Source organism: Emys orbicularis, chromosome 6, assembly GCF_028017835.1.
Source record: "Emys orbicularis isolate rEmyOrb1 chromosome 6, rEmyOrb1.hap1, whole genome shotgun sequence".
Taxonomy (NCBI): Eukaryota; Metazoa; Chordata; order Testudines; family Emydidae; genus Emys; species Emys orbicularis.
Window position 1 is genome coordinate 99,333,913 of NC_088688.1, and position 16,180 is coordinate 99,350,092.

At 40.3% G+C, this 16,180-nt stretch overlaps 1 protein-coding gene across 3 annotated transcripts in view; it reads left to right on the forward strand.

The window, feature by feature from the left end:
- The window catches only part of PCSK5 (proprotein convertase subtilisin/kexin type 5), a 295,761-nt gene that overhangs the window by 193,381 nt on the left and 86,200 nt on the right, over positions 1-16,180 (forward strand). For all 3 annotated transcript variants that reach the window (XM_065407021.1, XM_065407022.1, XM_065407023.1), the window contains exons 11-12: positions 4,907-5,024; positions 6,021-6,209. In XM_065407021.1, coding sequence (XP_065263093.1) covers positions 4,907-5,024; positions 6,021-6,209 — 307 coding nt within the window. The remainder of the gene's footprint in view (positions 1-4,906; positions 5,025-6,020; positions 6,210-16,180) is intronic.

The following is a 16,180-nucleotide window of genomic DNA, read 5'->3' on the forward strand; positions in this document are numbered from 1 at the left end:
GAACGAGCAAAGGTTTGGCTCTTCCCTGTCCCCTGTCTCCCAACATATCAGCTGTGCCAACTGCTTCCCCTGGGAGCAAAAAACTATATTTCCATGAGTTATCCCAAAGATTTCTCTATTAGGTAATATGGTGGCACTAACACAGACCTCATTCCCTCTTGCTGAAATCAGTTGCTATACCAATTATGTCTGCACAATTGATAGGCATATTGAGAGCTACTTCCACCCATATAGCTGGTCCTAGTCTGGGTGAACAGTGTGACTTTCCTCAGTAGGATCTTGCATACCACAGTGAAGGGCACAGTATAAAAACAGACAGATAAGTAGATAACTGTATGTTACTTAAAAGTCCCTCTTTTCCCGAGAAGACATTTACACCTAAGAGCTTTTTCATTTAACCTCATTGACTCCAGTGGCCATATTTATGAAATGAGGAATTGCTCAGCCCAGGCTTTATTTGCCCTCATATAGTATTGATGAACCTTCTTCCTTGTCCATTTATTTTTGCAGTAGACATTCGCAGTATTTTTCAGTACAAAGAATTCAAAAGTCTGGGGGAAGGGCTTTGAGGTCTTAGGCTGCCAATACTGAAATATCCTTGGAATTTCTAAATATCACAGATGACAATTTCCTAGCTCGAGAAGTGTGCAACCAACATGAGGGAATTCTGTGTTAGACCTCATCTTCACAGATAAATAGGAACTGATTACAAAAATAAAAATCAATGGTCGCTTAGGTACAAGTATCGTGACTTGATCACATCTATAATATGCAACAGAATAAAGTCTAAATCAGTAATATATATACTTGGTGCTTTAAAAGGGCCAGTTTCACAAAGCTGAAAACAATTATGAGCCAAAATCAGCTGTGAGGAAAAATTTAATCAGAAAAATGTGAATTATAACTGGGAATTGTTTAAGAATACTTCACTAGATGCCCAGAACGCCACAATTGAGGAAGAAGGCTGAATTATTTAAAACACTGATCCGGTTTAGAGGGGAAGTGAAGGCAGCTATAAAAAAAATGTTTAAAAAATGTATAACAAATGGAAGAAAGGGAAAGTATAGTAGTGAATATAATTAGGAAGCTCGGAATTGTAGAAAATGTATAAGGGAAGCAAAGGGACACGAGGAATCTATAGTCAGCAGATTTAAAGGACAATAAGAAGGCAGTATATTAGGAACAAAGGAATCCTGACAATAATATTGGTCCATTACTAGATGGAAATGGTAGAATTATTATTAAATGTTTCTGTTCTATATTTGGGAAAAAACTGATGATGTAGTCCCATTATATGATGCTGATAATACTCTTTCCATTCCATTAGTATCTCAGGAGTATGTTATCCGGCATCTACTTAAGTTTGACATTTTTAAATCAGCAGGTATAACGTGCATCTAAGCATTTTAAAAGACCTGCCTGAGGTCTTTTAAATGCTGGACCATTAATGTTGATTTCAATAAGTCGAAGGATTGGGGGAAATTTCAGAAGACTGGAAGAAAGCCAATGTTGTGTCAATATTTAAAAAGGTTAAATGGGATGACCTGGGTAATTATAGGCCTATCAGTCTAACATCAAAACAGAGCAAGATAATGGAGCAGCTGATACTGGACTCAGTCAATAAAGTATTAAAGGAGGGTAATATAATGAATGCCAATCAACATGGTTTATGGAAAATAGATCCTCTCACACTATCTTGATACCTGTTTTTGATGAGATTATAAATTTGGTTGATAAAGATAATAGTGTTGATATAATATACTTAGATTTCTCTAAGGCATTTGACTTGGTACCACACAACATTTTGATTAAAAAACTAAAATGATATAAAATTAACATTGCACACATTAAATAGATTAAAAGCTGGCTAACTGATAAGTTCTCAAAATGTAATTGTAAAAGGGGAATCATTGTCAAGCGTGAGTGTTTCTAGTGGAGTCCCACAGGGATCTGTTCTTGGACCTCTGCTATTTAACATTTTTATCAGTGACCTGGAAGAAATCAAAATATCATCACTGACACAAAACTTGGAGGAGTGGTTAATAATGAAGTGGACAGGTCACTGAACAGAGTGATCTGGATCGTTTGGTGAACTGGGCACATGCAAACAGTATGCGTTTTAATATGCCTAAATGTCAATGTGTATATCTGGAGCAAAGACTGTAGGCCATACTTCCACAATGGGGGCCTCTGTCCTGGGAACCAGTGACTCTGAAAAAGATTTGGGGGTGATGGTGGATAATCAGCTGAACATGTGCTCCCAGTGCGACAGCCCAAAGGTCTAATGCAATCCTTGGATGCATAAACAGGGGAATCTCAAGTAGGAATAAAGAGGTTATTTTACCTGTATTTGGCACTGCTAGAACCTGTGTCCAGTTCTCGTGCCCACAATTCAAGAAAGATGTTGATAGATTAAAGAGGGCTCAGAGAAGAGCCACTAGAATGATTAAAGGATTAGAAAACATGCTTTTTGGTCATAGACTCAAGGAGCTCAATCTGTTTAGTTTAACAAAGAGAAGGACTTGATTACAGTGTATAAGTAACTACATGGGGAACAAATATTTAATAATGGTCTAGCAGAGGAAAGTATAACACAATCCGCTGGCTGGAAGTTGAAGCTAGTTAAATTCAGACCGGAAATAATGCATAATTTTTTATCAATGAGGGTAATTAGCCATTGGAACAATGAACCAAGGGTTGTGGTGGATTCTCCATCACTGACAATCTTTAAATCAATGTTTGATGTTTTTCTAGAAGATCTGCTCTAGGAATTATTGTGTGGAAATTCTATGGCCTGTGTTACACAGGAAGTGTAACATCATAATGACAAGATCATAACAATGGTCCCTTCTGGCCTTGGAAGGCATGAATCTGTTATACACTGTGAAGTCTTTTTTGGTTTGTTTTATTCTGAAAATGTTAGCTGCCCAATCACTTAGAAGAGCTGTGTTTTAGCTCTCTTAGAATGCACGTTTCCATTCTATGTGCACTTGCGTTTGGGGCTAAAGGGAAAGGAGATTGTAAGAATAACAGTTCATTGCACACTCATTATGCCTTGCAGGATTTTTCTTTGAAGAACCTTCTTCAGTTGGCCGTTTCAGCCAGCATTAGATATTGCCATATTTGGAAGATGTGATCTTTAAGTATAGATCGGTTTTATACTTTGAACTGTCATTTGTTTAACAAGGTTTTGTGGGGGGTGGGGAATGTTAGATGCAATCCTTTGAGTTCTAGTTTGGCATTGATTGGAGGCTGGTTTCATAAACTTTCTGCAAAGTGTAGCTAGAAAGACTTACACCATGCCTTGTCACATTAGAGATTAAAACAGCATTTGTGTTTTTTCTGAGGTTTTGTCTGTATTACTGTCTGTGGTAGCAGTCTAACCTGATTTATCAATACAATGTTGTGATTTAAAAGTACTCGCTCCCATACCCTTCTCCTTCCACTGCCTCCACCCAAGAAATCTACCAAAGATATAGATTTGTAGCAGCTGTAACAGATGGTCACTGATGTTTGCAGTCCCTTCTAATTAATCAACATCCACTTGCAAGCTCCTGTTTTGATTGGAACTAAAAAAAATTCACAGCTGATTAACAGGTCAGTGAGTGAAACTTTCAGTGCATGCCGTGAAGCTGCTTATTACTAAGCCCTTTTAAGTACTAGACATTTTATGTTCTTTATTTAAAAAAAAAATCAGAAGTAACTTTCTACCCTTCAAGAGCAGGTATGTGAAATAATTGACATGCCTGAGACAACGGGATCAAGCTCATATCCACAGGACTATCACTTTAAAATGTCAAACGTGAAAGCTTGCAGGGCGGGGGAGAAAATCTGTCACACATTTCATGGCCTCCATATCTTTTATGCATCTGGGTTCAATTACTGATTCACCTAAAATTAGGAAAGATAGCGTTTTTAAGCCGCCTTCTGAGATGTTGAACTTAATTATTAGGTATGACAGGAAATTGAATTTCTCACAGAAAGGGAATTGTTTACTGTGAACAGTCTGCTGCATGATGGTTTTTCCACTTTAAAACTGCTAGTGTTAGAGATATGAGGAGGAGTCCACAGTCATAACTGCTCTATGGGCTTCATTGTCCCTGGTTCTGTGTGGGTGTGCAGAGGGAATGGAGCAAGGAGCTATCCCCTCCTCTGCTTTGCACCCTGCTCAAGGGCCAGGGATGACATTAGCCCCTGGGGTTGGAGAAGTATAGGGATTTCTCCCTCCTTGCACAAACTACCCCAAGACTGGAGGGAAGAGCTGGCCGGCTGCACAGGAGGAACATACTGCACCATCTGAGAGAGAATGAGGCAACATCCACACTCCCCCTGTGCACAAGGAAACAAGGAAGGGATTGTACCAGCATCTAAATGCCACAGTCTGGCCCTGTGTAAATTGCAAAAGCCTAGTGAGTCAGCCACCTTCAGAATGTGTCTGTAGTTGCGGTTCTGAGGCATTTGAATAATCAGAGATATCAAACTTCTGGCTCCTTCCACCTTCTAACATTTGTTTGCAGGTTCATGGTAAAGGACTGGCTTGAATTAAAGCAGGTGACCAAAAGGCAGTCTGTAAGGCAGTTGCACTCCATGGAGTTTTACAATGTCTGGGCTACCCAGTTCTTGATGAAGCAATGCATGCTGGGATCTGTAGGCTCCATTGGCCACGTCTGCAATGAAGATCTGAACAGCTGCAATATGTTCTATTTTGTGCATATTAGATATAGCCCTTATTACCAGAATAGCTCTTGGTGAGGCAACTGTGGGTGCTTCTGAGCAAAAGGAATGAAGCAGAGGAAATGAAGCAATAGCCTTTAGCTGATGACTGCAGTGACTAATGATGCCATTCTGTTAGCCAAACAGCAGTGTGCTATGTTGTGATTGTAACCATTCTTTTTACATCTGACAGTGAGCCACTTATATGGATTTGGACTGATGGATGCTGAAGCTATGGTGATGGAAGCAGAAAAATGGACAACAGTCCCTCAACAGCATGTGTGTGTGGAGAGCACGGATCACCAAGCCAAGTAATACACGTTATAATCACTGGTTCATATATTTACATGTAAAGTAATTGATACAATATACCTTTCCTTGTGCTCGCTTTGATTTGCCCATATGAAAGCTATCCTGCCCTTGATATATCATAGAACTGTAGGGCTGGAAGGGACATCGAGAGCTCATCTAGTCAAGCCCCGCAGCCTGGCGGAAGTTTGTTTTCTCACTGTATGTGCCCAGCCTGTTCTGTGGCTACACAGAAAATATCAGTCTTCAGGCATACTTCCAAAATGATAGATGTATTTAATGGGCTAGATCCTCAGCTGCTGAAAATTGGCACACTTCCGGGAAGCTATGCCAGTTTATACCAGATGCAGGGGCGGCTTCAGGCACCAGCGCAGCAAGCACGTGCCTGGGGCGGCAAGCCGCGGGGGGCGACATGCCGGTCGCCATGAGGGCGGCAGTCAGGCAGCCTTCGGCGGCATGCCTGCGGGAGGTCCGCCGGTCCCGCGGCTTCGGCGTCAATTCGGCGGCGGGTACGCCGAAGGCGTGCATGGGACCGGCAGATCACCCGCAGAAACGCTGCCGAATCCGCGTGACCAGCGGACCGCCCGCAGGCATGCCACCGAAGGCCGCCTGACTGCCGTGCTTGGGGCGGCAAAAAACATAGAGCCGCCCCTGACCAGATGAGGATCTGATCCACTGCTTGTTAATGATATTGACTATCTAATACATAGTAGTCAAAATTATTTAAGGAACAACCATGGAGCCAGGCATTTCTGTGAATTAACAAGCTGCGGTCCTGTGACATTCTCTGATGCCATCAGCAAACCTCAGCTGGTCACTAAAATTATGCTAACTGAGATGCCTGGTAGATAACTAAAATAATGCTAAAGTTTTATTTTTTAAACTAAAAAATAGTAGTCTGACACTGACCAATAAATGTCATACAAGGATGATTTGGTTCCATTCTCCAGAGAGCAAGCCTGAAACAACTTTGTTGTTGGTATATGTTTATGTTACAGAACAATACGGCCCGACAGCCAGGTCCACTCAGTATACAAAGCCACTGGCTGTTCAGATAATTCCAACCACCATGTGATCTACTTGGAGCATGTGGTCGTGCGCATCACTATCACCCATCCTCGGCGTGGAGACTTGGCAATTTTCCTAACCTCTCCTTCTGGAACAAAGTCGCAGCTATTGGCTAACAGGTACAGTAACCCTATGCAACTTTGCACTCCAGTCAGAGCTCAGAGCTGGGGTGAGATTGTAGCTTACACAGAGAGGAATCAAATAATTGTTGTTGGTGTGTTAACAGTCATAGGCACCTAATTACTTTGGGGAGGGGAGTGGGAAGGGTGGGGGAAATGAAGCAGTAATTAGCTGTGAGGACTGTAGTCATTACTGCATCAGTATAGGACTAGACTAGAGCAAAGCTGTTACAGACTGTCATCTTTACAGCAGGAAGCAGAGGTTTTTGACGGAACCCCTCCCAGCTGTGAGATTAGCTCAGAAGCAAAGGAAATTTTGATAGTCTGAGTGGGGGAAAGTCTTCTATAGACAATTAATACATAATTGTTCATCCCTCCTTCCTTAACACTTTCTCCCAAATAATAAACATAGGACAAAGTAGCCTAATTCCTCTGTAATTGTTTTCCTCATCAATTCCCCTTCCATTTTTCCTTCTGCCAGAGTATATAGAAGTGGTCTCCTCCAGCCACAAAAGGCTCTTGACAGAATAAGAAAGAAAACATGGTTATTGTTATGAGCGGGCATGGCACTGTTGATCATAAAAGGTTGTTGACACTCATATGAGATTTTTTAATGGGCATCTCACAAGTGGACCCACATTCCTATCTCACTGTTCCCATAGAGTTGTGATGGACAGCTGCTGTTTGTTACTAGGCCTCTATCATGCAGCAATCCACAAGGCTCAGTCTCTCTCCCTTCCTCTTTCAGCTCTACATGAGACTGCTTAGAGAAACTGGGAGACACCTTATCCAGATCCGACAGAGTGTCTCATTCTCTGAGGCAGCTCCTCCACCACCAGGATGCCCCAATGCCTAGAAGTGATTTGTATCACTATCACTTACTCTCAGCATCCATCAACAGATGGAAGAAGAGCCGTTGTCTTAAACCCAGCTCATGAATAATGTCAGTAGGAAGGGGACACTCTTTAGAGACCCTGCCAGTACCTTATCCTCACCAAAACTTTAAATACCAATCAATGGTCCAGGGAATCTCATCAGATCACAGATTTTCAAAATGGAGTAGCACCTCAGGGTCCTCCTCAAACTCCTTGCTACTCCCAGCCATGCAAATAGCCACAGTGGCAAGGAATGCTTTCTTGCATCTCCAGCTGGCCAGAAAAATGTACCCTTTCTTCTCATGCAAGGATAATCAACACTTTTGCCTTGGTGACTCACCACATTAGTCTGCTGTAGTTCTACGTAGGGTTGAATGCAGCTATCGCACAAAGGCTGAATTTAGTGCAGCATGTCGCCTTAGCAACAACAACCAAAACTAGCACATCACACCTGTGCTTTGTGAACTCCATCGGGTCCTCATTCATTTCAGAAAAAAAATGTGAAGTCCCAATCATTATCTGCAAAGCCTTTAACAAATTGGAACCTGGCTACTTCAGAGACGGCCTCAGAAGTCCTGGTCTTCCAAGACAGCTGAGCTCCACTGGAACAACACAGCTATAAAGAACCAAGGGTCAACTCTTTGACCTGGGCAACAGAGCATTCGTAGTGGCAGAACAGATGCTGTGGAGCTCCTTGATAGAAGAGACAGATTGACTCCAAACATGGTTTTGTTCAGATTGAAGTGTAAGACCCATCTTCTCACTAAAATCTTTCCCCAGGAGTGATGCCCATAAATACTTTTTAAAAAATCCTTCAAGCATATAAATTCACACATGGAATAGAGAGGGAAATCACCATTTGTTCTGAATTCATTAGCTTCTTCATAGTATTTCCAGTGTTGAGATACCATCATTATCAATGCCTTAGAAATAACATTGACAGGTACATGTGCCATACAGAACCTTCTTCTTTGTTGACCTGTACAGAGACAGATTCTGTCCATCTAAACAGTTGCAACTTTGAGTTTGATTTTCTGCTTGGAGGAGGCTCTCTTTACTCTTCTATCCTGTTTTTGTGCAGTGGTTCTTCCATGAAAGCTTCAAGATGAAAATTTTTAAAGCAGTCCAAATAAATATATCCAAATAAAATAAGTTGGTGTAAACCCTTGGGTTTTACTAGAGCTCACTTTAGGATCCAGCCTTTCATGTGTTGCAGCTGACTCATTACCAGTGGGAGATAAAGACATTCCAGTGTTCACAGCTCACCTCTTGTGATGATTGGTATGTGGAAAAGGTACAGAATTTAATGCAATCATCCTATTTGTAGTCCTTGCTCCTTAAAAGGCAGTCATTTTCTGAACTTGCAAGTGAAACAGAAATGATGCAAAAGATAGATATAGATATATATAGATATATATATAGATATATATATATATAGATATATATATAGATATATATGTATGTATGTATAAAGCATGGAAATGTGAGGCTGCTTCCTATCCTGCACTGTTATCTGAATGCTACCCTCAAAACAAAGATTGAAAGGCCTTTTATGTTCAGCCCTTTTCCAGAAACAAATTATTCATGAAAGAGCAAATATTATCACGCACAGACACACCAAAAATCCCTTTCTCATGCAGGCTTCTGAAATATATTAGCTTGCCAGTCAGATTCAGTTAACATCAGTTCACAGCTCTAGGATTTTAATAACAAATAATATTGTATTTTGGGGAAGCCAGGACTGGCAAATGAACTACAGCCCCTAACAATCCTTTCCTTACAGTAGAGTTCAAAAGTGGGTGGATACAGTGTTTTCAGATTATTGGAAGGCTTGTTTATTTTCTTTTAATCGGCAAAGAATAAACCGTACAATTTAGGGACAGTGCATATTTGTGATTTGAGTGTGTATTTTTAAATGTCATTTTGTCATACAGGAAAGAGTTGTTTTTGTTATTATTTAACAGCTTTAGTTAGGGCAAAGAGAAGTAATGCTTGTTTTTCCCTAAGATAGTCATAGGTGTGCCAGAATAAATCCATGCAAGTGCACGGGTAATACAAGGATGCCTCGGAGTCGGCAGCAAATCATTTGGGGGTTTTCTACAGACAGAGGCTGCCATACATTGCTGCTACCTGACTGAGACACTTTTCTCAGACTTACAAGACCTTTACATGCACACAGACATGATTAATAGCAGCAATACCAGCTGTTTTACTGAACCCAGGAAAAATCTCATTGCTTCACCATTACTCATCTGGTTTTAATTTGAAACAGTTTACTGGTGAAATATCTTAGAAGTGCAGATGTACATTTTACATGTGTGCCACCAGATCTAGAAGAAGAGTCACTGCATAGTTTCTGTTGCATTAATGAGTAGGTTCCCCAGACAATATCTGTTGTTTTTTTCCCCCTGAATATTTTGTTCTTAATGTTGGCATCCCCCAAAATGACGTCAGGAAGAAAACTTGTTAGTCAGAGGCGCTATGGATTCCTTCACAGGCATTTGGTGGATTACACTGTCACTGGCTTCAGCTTCTTGTGCATTCTTCAAAAACTGCATTACAGGGAACATCTGCTTTGCTGTTTGGAAAGTGCTAAACATGATTAAATTGGATGTACTGCAAAAGAGGAAAATACAGGCTCAGAGAGTGCAGGCTGGGGTGAGGCTGAGGCTCAGCTAGTCATAATAACTACATTTGGACCAAAGCGGAACAGAATCCCCTTTTCAAAACAATTGCCCATTGGATTTGGCAACTCACACAGAATAGTTTTGAGAGACCAAGGCTTGTCCCAATACACATTCAAATCAAGAGGCCACAGAGGACCATCTAGATGGAAAGAACACGGAGAGGGACTAGTATGCCATGGGCTCACTTATCTCCCACCAAAGTCACTGCTTGCTTTAAATTGCATCCTTTACATTTAAAACAGCTGCTGCCCGTTAGAACTACGTAGCTGAATGCCTTTTAACCATATGGTGGCAAAATTCCAGACCCTTATCTTCATCTGCTTACATCTCAATGACATTCATAATACCTCTTCCCAACAACAAGAGGATGTGCTTTCCATTGCTATCTTTTCCTCTAATGAAATCTTTGATATCAGTAAATTTTGTTAATAAAATCCCCTGCCAAAAACTCTCCATCGCTGACTAAATATGGGGTCCTGTAATCTAGTGTCACTTGCAATATCACTTAATAAAAATTCTTGGTGATTAGAAATGGAAGAGGAAACCCTTTCTTTACATAGGGCTATTTAGATTTCTGGACTGTCCCATCTGTCATTAACATATTAAAATCTACTCTGGAAATACTTCATAAAGTGTTGCGTTTTCAAGGTAAATTAAAAAGAAATGGAGAGGACAACCCCACTTTTGATGTTGAGCCACAGCACCCAGAACCTCTCTCCACTAACAACTAGTGCAGGGGTAGGCAACCTATGGCACATGTGCCAAGGCAGCACGTGAGCTGATTTTCAGTGGCACTCACACTGCCCGGGTCCTGGCCACCGGTCCGGGGGCCTCTGCATTTTAATTTAATTTTAAATTAAGCTTCTTAAACATTTTAAAAACCTTATTTACTTTACATACAACAATAGTTTAGTTATATATTAAAGACTTATAGAAAGAGACTTTCTAAAAACATTAAAATGTATTACTGGCACGCGAAACCTTAAATTAGAGTGAATAAATGAAGACTCGGCACACCACTTCTGAAAGGTTGCCAACCCCTGAACTAGAGTGACCCTACAGTACTGCCATCAAATAGAGAAACAAAAGAATACAATCACCTACCTGTACCCAGCCCATGAGGATGAACCAGCATCTGGAATAATTATCTCCCATCCCCAGGCTGCTATTTTACACTGCCTCCTTTAGCTTTGCCCCTGCCCTTCTCTCTTGCTGAATGGACATTGTGCCATTCCTTCTTCTCCATACAGTTGCCTCCCACCCTCAATTTCTTCAAAGTCCTGCACTTGCTGCTTTGCTGTGTCTGTCAGCACTGGCCTTGCTGCCTCCTTTCCCCCTTCCCCTCCCCCCCCCCCCCCAAAAGACTTTTTCTCCTGTCAGCTACAGCAAGAGAAGCACACAAAGTCTTGTGCAATGCATTAGAATTGTTTCCAGCAGGCAGACAACAGATGGAAAATAAATAAGTTCAGGAGCACTGGGAATGTTAGTAATGCTAGAGACAGAAAAATAGCATCAGAAAATAAATACATTTAAAATAGTGGGAGAAAGATTTTCTTTTGATCTTTCTACCGGACACTGGAGGGCCAAATTCAGTTCTTTGTGAGGAAGCAAGTGGCACCATCCTCCTGTTATTCTAAACCCAGTCTTGGGAGATGCCCAAAGATGAGCTTGTAAGAAGGATGAAGTTCAATATATCCTACCTCTATAAAAATGCAGGCCTTTTAGATCAGGCCTGAGATTACTGCTGGATTAGGGAACCTTTGTGTTCCTCGCAGTACTAGTCTACCTGTAGCTGTCTATCAGCTTTTAACACTCAATACTTCATTTAATTTTTGTTTCAAATTAATTTTAGTTGAAGCTGGATTCATCCTGAAAAGTGGAACAGGTGGGAATGGGGTCAAATTTATGATCTATCTGAATGCCCCAGTAAATGGTGTTTTCAATAAATTAGGAAGGAAGAAGGGAGCTGAATTAAACTTTGTCAGATCAGGGGATAGCTCTGAAGAATTTTGCTCCCTCCGCATGGATTTGTGTCAGCCGCTTAAGATGAATGTAGCCTTGGGATCACTGGGCCCAGTTCGTTCCTGGTATAATAGCATTGACTTCAATGGAGATCCACCAGGGATGAATTTGACCTACTTGGTGTACTGCCTTGTGCCTGTCTCCGCCACCAGCTTTCCTGTGCCTGAAACAAGTCTGTATTATGGTGCTGTGTTCATTCATGGACCTGCACCAGGGGCTTCTGAAGATTTTCAGCAAATTAGATAGAAAAGTGTGTTTTTTAAACAAACAACCATTAGCACAAATAATACCTGGGTGTAACAGGTGGAACCTCAAGTCCTCACACATCTGGTCCGATGAAGATGGACCATTGCATGCTGTTACCTACAGAATCTGTGGGCAAGTTCTCTATATCAAAGATGAGGGTGGCTGTAGCCAGGCCTTTTTTCCTTCAATGTAGTTATATCTTTTCTGTTGTACATGCAACCAGCCTATGAGCCGAGATGGCATGCTCACATTTCAGATCAAACTGTGCTTGAGTTCCATTTTGCCTCATAAATTAGCTTTAATGAGTAAATGTAAGAGATGAACTTCTGGAGGTAAGATCTATAGAAAACAATGCCTTTACAGAGGGAAGATATAATCATCTACTTTCTTATGGAAAATCCCTTTAAGTTAACAGATATAGGTGAGAAGGCTTTCAGAGTGCCTATCTGCTGCCAGACCACTTCTTAGGAGGATTTGTTTTCTTCATACTGTAATGCAAATAGGTGGTAGGAACTGGTTGACTCTTTGATTAAGCTGGTTTCAGCTGCCTGGAGTTCCTCAACAGTTACTTCTCCTGGCTGACAGGCAGTTGCTGGAGCCCCTGTGGAGAACAGCTGTTCAAAGGAGTTTACCCAAACATCTGCAGGTGCAAAGCTCAAGAAGGCACTCTGCAATGTTAAAAATACTAGTTCAGCTTAAGTCTTGTGCCCCATTAGCCCAGCATGCAGGGACCACTTATATGTCAAGTTGCTAATTTAGGAGGGCTGGAGTACATCATAAACAAAGTGCTCTGCGGTAGAGGACAAATCGTCCCCCACCTCCAACTGCCCTCAGCCCCACTCATCAATCGTTTGGGCGTGTGTACATTTCCTGACTCTTGAGGCAGTGAATTCGGTATATAGTGTATGGTTGTCTATCACATGCACTGGAACTTCAAGGATAAAAAAGGACCAGAGTAATACAAATCTATATTTATAAATTTACCTTTTTTGTTTGTCTTGTCATGATGTCTGATTGTGTGGTACTCACCAAAGTCTAGCCCCCAGATCCATCTTCTGTTATAGACAGGAGGGGGTTTCAGTTTGCAAACTCAAGTTAACTATGGCTTGCTGTTTCTCTTTGGGTTCTTGGATTTTGTTGTTCTTATTGTTGCTTTTGTTTTTTGCATTTATCAGTTGTGAGCCATTTACTAAAATTCTCAACTATTTTCATCCATGAAGATCTTGTAGATGTAACTGTGAGGGACTAACCCTATGTTCCCAGTTGTGGAATGTGATTGAAAGTGGATACCCACCTGCCTCTATTTCTAAAATTTAATTACAGATGAATATTTCGGTTTCTCATTATGCTGTTAAATGGAGAGGAGATACAATTGTTAGTGGTGAGGGTGGTAGAAAGAGAGACCTGCACATTTCAACAAGATGATCTTGTTTTAAGGAAATAATTATTTGAGTATACTTTCTACGTATGTATGTGTGTGTGTAGGAATATATATTCATGTACAGTACACACCTACACATATGTGTATTATATAATTTCTCAAAGAGACCCATTATTTTTCAGTTTAAAATTAATTTAGTACTGGACATGTTCCTTTTCAGCACATATATGTTCCATCTCTTAGTACAGGAAGTCAGGACTGCCATATCCAACCTATCTTGGCCATATTGGTATCACCAAGGTTCACATGGGTACTTAGGCAACTGGTCCCACTTTATATTAAGATTACATGAATAAATAGTTTATAAAGGTTCATGAGTGATTAGTTAATGTTAGATGTATGTTACAGGCATGAGTAGAGGTGTTATAGTGGTTATAAGCACATCTATCGTTGTTGTACATGGCTATAAGCCACCCATTGAACTATTGGACTCTGCAATAATCTATAACAGTTGATTAGCCAATCATTTACTAATTCTTTGTAAACTATTCATAAATATACCCTTAGTATGAAGTATGACCTAGTAACTGAATCCATCTGACACATGAAAAAGTATGAGCTGGGTTTTAATGACTCAATGCCCATAAAAAAAAAAATCCCACTCAGTTGTATGATTTCTTTTTGTGTGAGAGAAAAGTTCATCCTAACTTTCTGGTAAATGTTTCAGTCGATTTAGATATATGCTTCAGTGCTTACCACCCTTATATGAGAAAGACATGGACATCTTGGTATGCCACCTACACTCTCCTTTATGTAAAAGACCCTAGTAAATATGCAGATCCGCATAAAAATGCTCATACAGGAGAGCGCACATAGCACATGCACAGCTGGGCCTAGGCTGTATGAACTCAGCCTTTTACAAACTCAAACTCACCAGTTTACTCCTTGCAAACACTTTTTCTTCACTGACTCTTGTGATGTTTTCCTGTGGCTTGTTGACAGTGTGTTCATTTTTAAGAACAGGTGAGAATGAAATAGAAAAATACCATTTAAACCCCTATTTGATAAGTACTGTACCTTTCCAATAGGAGATTGGTAATCTGTTCATTCCAAAAACTAGCCCATGCCATAGAAACAGTACTAAACTATTCCCCAATAATGATCCAAAACTTGACTGCTTACAGCATTAATGTAGAATTCTGTAGTAAATTTTAATTAGAGATATTATTATACATCTGGGACAAAGTCTCATTTTTGCACCCAAAAGTGACTGTGGTTTTAGATAAGAGTAAAAATCTAATCACATTTTTAAATACCACATTTTGGATAGAATTTAAGTAAGCAAACAATATGGAGACCAAACATCTGAGGTGACTGAAAATGTAATTGCCACTGATCTGAGGACAAGGTTGAAAAGTAGATTATAACCTCCTCTGAAACACAAATGCTGTGGAAAATCTTGTACTAGTCCGTGGTAAAAATAGGCAGTAAATATCTGTGACATGTCTCTGTGAAATGTATGTGACTTAAATCCCAATAAATATAGAATTTTTAAAATAATTACATGGTATTTATATAATGCTATGTAATTTAGTTGCCATAACAGTAGAGAGGACTGTTGCTGCCTTGACTGACTGACACACTGTTTAAAAATAAGATATTGTGGTAGTATGAGTTGTTTACTGAGTTACTGTAAAAAAAAGTCAGCACAATATTGCATGGAGGGATAGCTCAGTGGTTTGAGCATTGGCCTGCTAAACCTAAGGTTGTGAGTTCAATCCATGAGGGGCTATTTAGGGAACTGGGGTAAAAATCTGTCTGGGGATGGGTCCTGCTTTGAGCAGGGGGTTGGACTAGATGATCTCCTGAGGTCCCTTCCAACCCTGATAGTCTGTGAACTGTATTAAGTCTGTTGAAAACAATTTTTGCAATCATTTAAATTGAACCTACCCAGTATGTGTGTGTGTGGAATGATAACTGGATAGGTAATCTGGATCACTGCAGTACATGGTGTATGCTATACTAGCAAACATTTGTTTGCAAAATCTGCTGTACTCAGATAACTAAATTGATAATCACACAGAATGGGCCAAATTCTCTGCTAGTACAAATTCTGTGACATGCACATTGTATTCACAACTTTTTTTAAAAAAAAGAGGCTGAAAATACACTTAGAAACTACAAGAAAGAGTCAAGTGATTTAAAGGTTTGCTTGGTTTGTTTGGGATTTTTTAAACATTTGTATGAATAGGTTTTTCTCTTTTTAAGAGAAAATTGTGGTAAATCCACTGAATCAACAATGGTGCTATGCCAGTAGTCAGCTAGTGTACAAATCTAATTTTATGAAATATACTTAAGCACAGATGTGAGCCATGGAATCTCATACATAAAGAGTGTGAATAAAAATATATAGCTAAACACAGTATTTGTGAATCTGGGTGTATGTGTGTGTTTCCAGGAAAGGGAGAGAGAGATCTGAAATTGTATATATTCTTCCAAAGCTGAACTGTACCATTTATGAGGCAGCAGTCTCTACTCCAGTGAATCTTTGGGGCACCAGGCAACATGCTGTTAACACTGAACAAAAGTGCATGCTCTCTTGTGTCTTTTCAAAATCTCATTAATAAATTCCAGTCTTAGGCAATAAAATCTTGGGCCAGACCTCCCCACTGATCAGCATCAGATTGCAGACTCTACACTGGGTCCCTCTACTAAAACGCACTGTATTTCAGACCGAAGCTCCAACCTCTTCATCCAAGC